The sequence below is a fragment of the Miscanthus floridulus genome, chromosome 18 (genome assembly GCF_019320115.1).
Source record: "Miscanthus floridulus cultivar M001 chromosome 18, ASM1932011v1, whole genome shotgun sequence".
Classification (NCBI taxonomy): domain Eukaryota; kingdom Viridiplantae; phylum Streptophyta; class Magnoliopsida; order Poales; family Poaceae; genus Miscanthus; species Miscanthus floridulus.
In genome coordinates, this window is record NC_089597.1 from 1,723,431 (window position 1) to 1,734,492 (window position 11,062).

The 11,062-nt window shown below is 41.5% G+C and overlaps 1 protein-coding gene across 3 annotated transcripts; it reads left to right on the plus strand.

The window, feature by feature from the left end:
* Nucleotides 1-1,836: 1,836 nt before the first annotated feature.
* LOC136519592 (uncharacterized) lies at nt 1,837-5,030 on the plus strand. 3 transcript variants are annotated; one of them, XM_066512973.1, is made up of 4 exons: nt 1,837-2,034; nt 4,213-4,300; nt 4,492-4,616; nt 4,732-5,030. In XM_066512973.1, exons 1-4 carry the CDS (start codon nt 1,970-1,972, stop codon nt 4,838-4,840), a joined length of 387 nt encoding a protein of 128 aa, XP_066369070.1. In that variant the 5' UTR covers nt 1,837-1,969; the 3' UTR covers nt 4,841-5,030. The 3 variants fall into 3 exon arrangements, 2 of the variants coding, with proteins under 2 accessions (XP_066369070.1, XP_066369069.1); XM_066512972.1 differs by lacking the exon at nt 1,837-2,034 and having other exon boundaries at nt 4,111-4,300; XR_010774983.1 differs by lacking the exons at nt 1,837-2,034; nt 4,732-5,030 and having other exon boundaries at nt 4,111-4,376; nt 4,492-4,594.
* The last annotated feature ends 6,032 nt before the right edge of the window (nt 5,031-11,062 follow it).

An 11,062-nucleotide genomic window follows, 5' to 3' on the forward strand; every position in this document is an offset into this window, starting at 1 on the left:
AGCCCATCGGCGTCACGCGCCCACACCGGCTCCACGTGACCGATCGGCCCGGTGCGGCCACGCGAGCGCGATGGGCGATGGCCGGTGAACTCGACGACGGAGTAGAGGATCACGTGCTGCAGCAAGCGGGTGGCCACTGGCCACACACCGCCACACGCCGACGCGAAGAAAGCACAGCGGGGCACGGGGCGCGCCCGCACGCACGTTCCGCACCAGCAGCGAAGCAAAGCAAAGCCTGTGACGACACGAGACTGACAGCGGTGCCTGGTGGGCGATGGGATGGCCCCTGGTGACATGTACGCTCCCGTCCAAGTGTCGCACGCGCGCGCTGCATGGGTTCTCGGCGCCGTGGCATGGGTGGCCACTGCATGGGTGCTCGTACGAGACACGAGACAGACAGCGGTGGCCGGTCGCGCGAGGAGGACGCCGGCCGGCCTCGCTCTCTCCCGACAGCGCAGCTGCACCGAGCTCCCGCGCGTCGGAACAGCGTGGCCCACCTGCTCCGAAGCCTTTCGCCGACCCCGGTCCCCACGCCGACGCCGCCGCCCCACCCGCCACGAACGCCAGCGCGTCCGCCGCTGTGTACCGCGCCCGCCCGTCGTCGCCCTTCAGAAGCAGCATCGCGGCCAGCTCGCGACAGGTTGGTGACCACGGGGTTCTAGACGTTCGGCTACGTCGCGCACTCGCTGGCTGTGCTGCGACCCGGGCTGCTGATGCTGCCGAACCTCGCTACGCAGGATCGACGTGTTCGGTTGTCATGACGTAAAAATATTTAGGTGGATTATTTGCCAACTGAAGGACTAGTTGTTAGTTCGGCGCTAGACTAAAGTTTAGTCCACCTACTAATTTACATATTTGAATAGATTAGGACTATTTTTTAGCTACTTGTTAGCCAAGTAATCTAAAGAGGTTGATACATTACGAATGTATTGGTACGTGGTTTGCTCAGACGTCGATATGATTAAGGCCAGTTGATAGCGGAGCCCATGGTCCAAGCCATTCTGGTGGCGCGAGCTGGATGCAAGAGCGGAGTCAACCATTCTAACAAATTCGCTAGCTCGCACAATTTGACTGACCAATTCAACCAACGATACTCGGAGCCGAGAAAATAATAAGCATTAATCAAATGACGTCACTGACCTCTCCGGCAACCGGTGCCGTCGGCGAAGCCGTCGCCGTCGTACCCCTCGGGGCACTCGCACCGGAACGCCCGTTGCCCAGCGATCGGCGTAGTGACCAGGGTGCAGGTGGCGTGGCGTGAGCAGCGGCACGTCTCGCCCACCATCCACCACTCCAGTTCCATCACGCCCAGCAGCAGCGCCGGCGCCGGCGCCGGCGCGTCCCAGTAGCTCGCCGCCCACACGAGCCCGGTGCATTCTGCGGCGAGCGTTTGCATCTCGGTTCTGTTGAAGAAACGTTGGTCGCTACCGCTGCTGATCGGTGGTGGGACTACTGGTGGCAGGACGCAGCGGATGGGCTCGGTGGTGTTGCACTGGGACGACCTGTCGAGGTACCTGTCGCCGTCGCCAGGGGCGGAGCTACAGGGTGGTCGGCTCGGCCCAACCAAAGCCCATATAGGTAGAGTCAGGACTCGCTCAGTCGCTCAGGATCTTCCGGCTGCCGCCGTCGGTTCGTCTCCAATTGTATTGTTTGCTTTCCTTCTTTCGCGTGGTGTGCGGTGCAATTGTGGGGTACTGAGATCGGTGGACGGCCGCGATGCAACTGCTGCCGGCGGCGAGCACCAGTCGGCCATCGCCCATCGGACTCTGACATCGGCATCGCCACGACGGCAAACGCAAAGCAGCAGCCCAGCAGGTACTCTGAATCCTAGCGACTCCAAGACTGAACTGCTGAGCCAACGTTAAATCCGGCTGTCTGCTGAGCCAACGTCTATGATCTATCCCTATTCTCCTTTAGTCACAAGTACATACGTTTCTTCTTTTCCTTTCAGTTTCTTCAGTTTCAATATATGATCGGTTCGGTGATCTGCGATCTGCACAGACAGTCAGACAGGAAAAGTGCACAAGCCATAGGGTATGCAAAACTGATTTTTTTGGGTGCAAGTGCAACACTGAATTATTTTATTTCAATATATGATTTTTTGCAGTATTGGATATATATTGAAACATTATATAATTCTCTTGGAGAATTGTTGAAACAAAGAGCGATAAAGATTATCATTGGTTCTATTTACTTATCAAATTGGTATAGCATTAAAAAAAATTTAGACAATGGACAACCATAACTACAAATCCTGGCTACGCCGCTGGCCGTCGCTGCAGTTGCTGGTATGCGACGGCGAGGCGGGGCTGCACGCGCTCACGACGAGCGCATTCTGCGAGCCAGGCGCGTAGCTCTTCGAGAAGAGCGCCTGGATGGAAGCGTTGAGTCCGCGGGAGCAGTCCTGGGGCAGGGAGAGGACGACGGCGCGCGCCGTGACGTTGTGCACCAGCAGGCCGAGCTCGCGCGCGCCGCCGACCCACGCGGTGCTGTTCGCCTGGTCGTCGCACCCGAGCGGTATCTCGCAGCCGGGGGAGAAGCCGAACGGGTACTGCACCGTCAAGCCCCCGCAGCTCCGCGCGCAGCTGCCGTTGCCCGCGGCTGCCGCATGCAGCAGTGCCGCCGCCGAGACCTGCATCGATCTCTCTCGTCTCCCCTCGGAAACTCACTTCGTTAGAACATAAAGAAAGATCGGAGTCTATGTAAATATAAGTTCAATTTAAGGTTAAATAAATGACATGGACCTGCAGTGAATTATTTTAAAAGTTTATGAATCTAAAAATACAGTTTTAAAGTTGATGGACCTAGATGACACCCTAACAAAAGTTAATGGACCTCCGGTGCATTTTACTCTATAATTTTTGCAGCACCTTAACCCTGCTTTTGGCTTTCAGTTTTTAGCTTTTGCAAATGGGCAGAAATAGAGAGACGTTTTGGAGCTGTTTCATGTAAGACAAAGAGGGAGATGGTAGGTTTTAGTTGCTTCAACCAAACAGCTTATAACCTTTTCACACAACAACTTTTTCACAGCTCACAACTAAACCAGATTCTTAAAGTTATAGATGTGTAATTTTTCTATAAATTTGATCAAAGTTTTAAATTTAACTTATGACAAAAAAGCCTATATTTTGAATCAGGGAGAGTATAGTATCATACACAAAGTCGAAGGTAAACTACTTTTTTGTATCAATGTATTAATGGAGAAAACCCAGAACTTTATGGCCTCATAGCTAATTTCGTTAAATAACACTTCATGCCTGACATATCTCAACGTCTGTTTGTAACCATTGGTGCTCATTTATCAACGGGCAATGATCTAAGCAAAGAGGGTGCAATAGTTTATAGACCGTAAGCAATTGTTTGCTGAGGCCTCCACATCACCAGATAAGGTAGCCAAGTGGTCATTGGTGTCTGGTCAATTAAGAAATATCATCAACAAACTATCAGCCTGTTCGCTGGGTCGTAAACGATCATGAATTATAAGCTAGAACATTATTTTTCTCTCACACCAAACCAGCCAGCGTAATAATCCACGATCGTTTCAGCCGAAACGAACAGACTGTATATATGGTGACAATGTTTGTGAGGTAATGATTAGGGCCCACCAATCGTATCAAGGCAAGGTGGCGTGCCGCCTTAAATATTAACCACCATCTATTTATGCTCGGAATAAAAGAACAGATGAACTCTTCTCTTATGAGAAAACAAAGTTGCGGCAAAACGTAAATAGATTTATATTGCGGCCCTCACGGTTTTCTTTCTTATAAAAAAAATAAAATGTGTGAATTTCACTATTGTCAGGATCGCTTGTGTGTGTGTGTGTGTGTGTGTGTTTGCCCTGAAAAGTTGAATTACTTAAAAAGCTTTTAGCTACTGTATAACCACAATGGCAGATATGTTACTCCTGTTTCTTTCCAAGTGAACATTTCTTTGGATGCACCACGTCTACTAACAACAAACTTGCAATCAAAATGATTGAAAGCTCTGGTCCCCCTATACCTTATTGTAGTACGGTTTGCCATCGCTAGCCTGCCCTTTCATCCACTACTACATGCTGACAAGCACTTATAAGCAACACATTCCTTCTTCAGTCTTGCAATAAATTAATGGATCTTCCTCCACCATGTCCATTTCATATAGATGCATTCTTTTCCTAGTGGAGGTCCCTTTGTTGAACGCCTTTCTTCTCACCAGAGCCCAAATCAATGGCAGGAGCTCTTTGTACCACCACCATTCTTCTACCATGGCAATGATCAGCCCAAAGCTTGGCACAAGGAAGGCCGAAGGCGGCAGCCTTCAGGTTCAGCATCTCTGCTCATGGCAGCATCTCTTCACCACACCGCTCCTTTGCTGATGCACCTGACAAGAAGAGGAAGGTAGACACATACACGTGTAGTAGTAGAAGTACATGATCAAGGAGCCATGTGTATGTGACTGCTGGAGTGCTACTGGCTATTGTTCCTGATTTGTTTTCTCTACAAATTGGTATAGGTGTTTGAGGACCAGTTGAGAGGGATGGTGTGCTACAGAGATGAGAAGGGGGAGATGATCTGCGAAGTGTACGACGAAGGCCCCAGGCTTGGAACGCCGCTGCCGGAGAAGGCCTGCTTCCCATGGTAATGAGCATCTGAGTTATGAATACTCTGCAATCTTGATTCAGATTGATAAAAGGGTGTTGTGTGATGAAACTGAATTCTGTTGTCTGATTGCTCTACTTGTGGAAAACTAAAGGCCTGTAGGAGTTCAGGTCACTGATTTCATCCAGCTGGCCATGCTCCCGGTTTTCGAGGACGCTGATGTTCTTCAGCAGCTCAAGGGTGATCAGAAGAGTCTGCTCTGAACTTGGAACGGATCATGTAAGCATATAGCTAGCTGTCGAGACTCGAGAGTGTAGCAATAACCGCTGAAGTGTAGCACTTGGATGTCTGTATGGCTCCTGTTCCATCCTCCTCTATCTAGTAGATGTAAAGGGGATGGAGCCGGGGAGTCGAAGCCCTACATTGAAGATATGACACTGCAGAAGCGCTATATATTCTGAATGTAGTTTATAATTAATTAATTCACCAGCACAGAACCATGGCTCATCAAAATTACCTTTGCTCTCAATTTGTAGATGAAATGGTTTACTTATTTAAACAAGAAATTCGAAACACGAGGAGCGGGCTCCTCTAGTAAGCTGGGCATGATTACTTTTCTTGCAATTCAAAACAAAGCAGTCATTCACTCATTCTAGGTTCTAACTTGTTTGAACTAGTATTCTAGGAATCTTGGTTCTAACTCAACAACAGATTCACTCAAATGCAACGCAAAAAGAAAGAACTTGCTGTACAGTGAAATTGGTGCACGCTACGCTAAAATTGAACTTTCCTAGAAAGTGACTGCTCGTTACTAGGTCTGCTGCACAGGCATTCGTCGCCATAGATTGTGAGCTGCAGCTGACGTTCGTGCGATAGGGGTCGCATCTGACTTCCCTGTGCCGCACATTCCAAGCATCTCTCATGGGTTCATCAGTCATCACACGGTCTGGATCCACTGGTAGAAAGCTCCGGAACTGGGAGGTCGATGTGCGAAAAACATGCGTTCCCATCATGAATGGCTAGGGATGAAAACGGATCGGATACGAACGGATATCACTCATATTATATTTGTTTTCATATTTTTGTTTGGATTCGGATTCGGACACGGATAGCGTTCGGATACATATACGAATACGGATTGACTCGGTTACGGATACGAATAATGAGTATCGAATACGGTATGAATCGGATTCGGAGAAGGTCGGATACAAATATCTATTCGGATATTGAGTAAAAGCAGCATATATATATATATATATATATATATATATATATATATATATATATATATATATATATATATATATATATATATATATATATATATATATATATAGAACTACTACTCTGTAGCTGGCTACAAAATAACTTATTCTGTAGCCACTTTGAGTTACGATAATTACTATATTAATTTATGAGATTATAGTAACTCCTTACTAAGTGGTTTACTATAACGTTATGGTAAATATCCCCGTGTGTTATAGTAACCCAACTATAGTAAATATATATTGACATTATGGTAAATTAGTATATAAAATTATGGTAAATAAAGGTGGCTACAGAATAACTTATTCTGTAGCTGGCTACTGAATAGCCTCTCCCTATATATATATATATATATATATATATATATATATATATATATATATATATATATATATATATATATATATCATACGTGCGCAAACCATTACACCACTCTATGAGTCCATAATCCATCTAGATTAAGCCGAAAGACTAAAGAGTAAAGCAACAAATAAGATAAAGATACAGATACATTATACATCAAACATCATACAAGCACCAATCTTCGCGGCATGAGTAGAAATAGCCAAGCTCATGGCTTCATGGGTCTCATGGAGTCATGGTCATGGATTCAAGATCTACAATCCTTATATAGGCCATTTTTTTCATTTGAGAAAGTTTGAACAAAATATAGTTCAAATTTCACAAGTGTGTGACATAGTTTTAGAAAGTCTATATGAGATTCAAGAATTTATGACTAGTGTTTGATAGAACTTTCTCAAATGGGAAAATGAGCTATGTAACAATTGTAGATCTTGCTGAGATGATCAAACTTGGTATTCAGAGTTTTTTCATCTGAGGTCATTTAGTATCTCATTTGAGCAAGTTTGACCAAGTCAAATTTGGTCAAATAAAAAAATAACACTTTGACTCTAGTATTATGAACTCTAAATGACTTCAAATTGAAAAGTTTTGAATACCAAGTTTGTTCAACTAATCAAGATCTACAATTCTTGTTTTGGTCAACTTTCCATTTGAGATAGTTTGGATGGTTCAAATTTATGATTTTTAAATTTCGATGCTTACAAACTAGTTTTTGGAACCCTAGATTGTCTCAAATTGAAAAGTTTTGAATACCAAGTTTGTTCAGCTCATCAAGATCTACAATCCTTATATAGGCCATTTTTTCATTTGAGAAAGTTTGAACAAAATATAGTTCAAATTTTACAAGTGTGTGACATAGTTTTAGAAAGTCTGTATGAGATTCAAAAATTTGTGACTAGTGTTTGATAAAACTTTCTCAAATGGGAAAATGAGCTATGTAATAATTGTAGATCTTGCTGAGACGATCAAACTTTGTATTCAGATTTTTTTCACCTGAGGTCATTTAGTGTCTCATTTGAGCAAGTTTGACCAAGTCAAATTTGGTCAAATAAAAAAACAACACTTTGACTCTAGTATTATGAACTCTAAATGACTTCAAATTGAAAAGTTTTGAATACCAAGTTTGTTCAACTCATCAAGATCTACAATTATTGTTTTGGTCAACTTTCCATTTGAGATAGTTTGGATGGTTCAAATTTGTGATTTTTAAATTTTGATGCTTACAAACTAGTTTTCGGAACCCTAGATTGTCTTAAATTGAAAAGTTTTGAATACCAAGTTTATTCAGCTCATCAAGATCTACAATCCTTATATAGGCTATTTTTTCATTTGAGAAAGTTTGAACAAAATGTAGTTCAAAATTTATAAGTGTGTGACATAGTTTAAGAAAGTCTATATGAGATTCAAGAATTTATGACTAGTGTTTGATAAAACTTTCTCAAATGGGAAAATGAGCTATGTAACAATTGTAGATCTTGCTGAGACGATCAAACTTTGTATTCAGAGTTTTTTCATCTGAGGTCATTTAGTGTCTCATTTGAGCAAGTTTGACCAAGTCAAATTTGGTCAAATAAAAAAACAACACTTTGACTCTAGTATTATGAACTCTAAATGACTTTAAATTGAAAAGTTTTGAATACCAAGTTTGTTCAACTCATCAAGATCTACAATTCTTGTTTTGGTCAACTTTCCATTTGAGATAGTTTGGATGGTTCAAATTTGTGATTTTTAAATTTCGATGCTTACAAACTAGTTTTCGGAACCCTAGATTGTCTCAAATTGAAAAGTTTTGAATACCAAGTTTGTTCAGCTCATCAAGATCTACAATCCTTATATAGGCCATTTTTCATTTGAGAAAGTTTGAACAAAATGTAGTTCAAATTTTACAAGTGTGTGACATAGTTTTAGAAAGTCTGTATGAGATTCAAGAATTTGTGACTAGTGTTTGATAAAACTTTCTTAAATGGGAAAATGAGCTATATAACAATTGTAGATCTTGCTGAGACGATTAAACTTGGTATTCAGAGTTTTTTCATCTGAGGTCATTTAGTGTCTCATTTGAGCAAGTTTGACCAAGTCAAATTTGGTCAAATGAAAAAACAACACTTTGACTCTAGTATTATGAACTCTAAATGACTTCAAATTGAAAAGTTTTGAATACCAAGTTTGTTCAACTCATCAAGATCTACAATTCTTGTTTTGGTCAACTTTCCATTTGAGATAGTTTGGATGGTTCAAATTTATGATTTTTAAATTTTGATGCTTACAAACTAGTTTTCGGAACCCTAGATTGTCTCAAATTAAAAAGTTTTGAATACCAAGTTTGTTCAGCTCATCAAGATCTACAATCCTTATATAGGCCATTTTTCATTTGAGAAATATTGAACAAAATGTAGTTCAAAATTTACAAATGTGTGACATAGTTTCAGAAAGTCTATATGAGATTCAAGAATTTGTGACTAGTGTTTGATAAAACTTTCTTAAATGGGAAAATGAGCTATATAACAATTGTAGATCTTGCTGAGACGATTAAACTTGGTATTCAGAGTTTTTTCATCTGAGGTCATTTAGTGTCTCATTTGAGCAAGTTTGACCAAGTCAAATTTGGTCAAATGAAAAAACAACACTTTGACTCTAGTATTATGAACTCTAAATGACTTCAAATTGAAAAGTTTTGAATACCAAGTTTGTTCAACTCATCAAGATCTACAATTCTTGTTTTGGTCAACTTTCCATTTGAGATAGTTTGGATGGTTCAAATTTGTGATTTTTAAATTTTGACGCCTATAAACTAGTTTTCCATTTGAGAAAGTTTGGACGGTTTAAATTTTGAAGCACTAAATGATTTCAAACGAAAAAGTTGTAAACAACAAAGTTTCATAATTTTTTGAGATCTACAATTTTTATTTTGATCATTTCTCCATCCAAGGTCGTTTGAATAATATCCGGATAATATCCGTTTTTAAATATCCGGATATATCCGCCGGATATCGATGATATTACATCCGTATTTGATATCCGCCTAAGATATCCGTTTTAGTATCCGTATCCGAAAAAAATTACGGATATCCGAGTAACTATCCAGATAAGTGTTCATATTTGTTCGGTCGAACGGACGGTCGAATAAATATCCGTACCGTTTTCATCCATATGAATGGCACAGCTGAAGCCTTTAGAAAATCTCAAAACAACAAGAGATTGAGCAGTTAGACACCAGGGAGAAGCTTGTGGAGACAAATAAGGAGCTAGGTGCATGTATAAATGGGGTGGAAGTGTGCAATAATAAGCACTTACAATTGTTAGGGCCATGGCTATTCATGATGCATTACATGCAAAAAATAAATAAAAAAAGCTTTTATTAGCAGCAGGTCTAGCTTCGACATATTTTGGTTGATGAAATATGTGGCCCATCTCACCAGCCTCCCTTGCAGAAACCATGAAAGGTGCTCCACCCAGTGAAAATGATTTAACACTGGCGGATTGTTTACTTCAACTGTCAGTGTAAATACTATTATCACTGGCGGTTGTTTTAGAGGAATTGTCAGTACAAAGTTATTAACACTAGTGCATCTTAACTAACCGCCTGTAGTATTTTTTATTTCCACTCGCCTTTCACATTGACGGTGGGTTTAGCTGCCAGTAGAAATGCCTCTGGACCGCCAGTGCTGAGCTCCAGTGTACTAGCGCCATGAAAGGTGCTCCACCCAGGGTGAAGTTATTTCATCGTACCTGTACATCATGCATGTTTCTCAGCTCTGCATATATGTATACGAAAGAGAGAAGACGAGATATCAATCTACTTAGTTGCTTGTTCGAGTTAAGTAGCCATGAAGAGAGGGCAACAAAAACTGTTTTCACGTTCAGGAGACTAGTGACATCGGCCAGCATGAGAATGGACCGTCATTCTGCATGCAGAACCCACACTGCACTGAGTTTCAGCAATATTGGCTGCGTTCGGCCGTTTGCTGTAGCTAGTTTGCATCCACAACTGCTGTTAGCACAATGTTCCTGTGTGAGGCAGCCGCCACAGAATAAGCAGCCGCTGAAAAAAAAAATGCTTGCCGAACAGGTATACACGTTGAGTTACAATGCAAAGTAGAAAACTATGAATAATGATGATAAAGTATAGAGTACTGAAGTCCATTACAACTGAACGAGATTTAGAAAAAAAGGAAGTATCCAAATAAGTACTACGGTAGAGTACGAATATATTAGAGTGCAAAATTATATAAGTAATTTTGGCTAGCATCATCCTAAATGTATCCATGAATGTCCAACACTTATTGTTTCTTAAGATTACTAGCTTGTGCAGAAGCAATGGTTGATGGCTAGTTTTTGTTAATTTCAGCAAAGTGGTATCTGTTTTCCAGTGAAGTGGTTTGGTGAAAAATATGCTGCAGTAGGTTTGCTTTTGGCCAATTTTATATTATTTTATTCTGAACTTTTGGTCAGTGTTATGATCTTATACAAGTTGTTGATCGAATATCAATTTTGATGTTAAATTTGCTGGCTAATGCATTGCTGTGTAATCCAACAACCCAATCTGTTTTTTCTCCATTTGAATTCCTTTGTTTTATGCTCAAAATTGAGGACATGTTCGCTACCGTCTTGAAATCATTCTCAAGAGCTTAATCTCCAAGATGATGAATATATAGACACAAGAGAACGAGTGGCATAGTTGTATACAACCCTCGTCTTCTGTACTTTGGCATATATTATAGGTATTTTCTAAGCTCTGAAGCAGCTCAACCGTCTAGTCATCCAAAAAATTTTATCTGGAGGAGAAGAAATACATTCTTTTGCATGAATGAGGGAATATTACACAAAGTTAACAGTTCATCTTTGGCGGGGAAAAC

What these genes read in the sequence shown, in the direction of transcription:
- LOC136519592 (XM_066512972.1), top strand. Translation starts at nt 4,124, where the DNA reads ATGTCCATTTCATATAGATGCATTCTTTTCCTAGTGGAGGTCCCTTTG. An exon ending in CCGAAGGCGGCAGCCTTCAG is followed by an intron (nt 4,301 to 4,491) that starts GTTCAGCATCTC and finishes AAATTGGTATAG; the next exon opens with GTGTTTGAGGACCAGTTGAG. An exon ending in GAGAAGGCCTGCTTCCCATG is followed by an intron (nt 4,617 to 4,731) that starts GTAATGAGCATC and finishes GGAAAACTAAAG; the next exon opens with GCCTGTAGGAGTTCAGGTCA.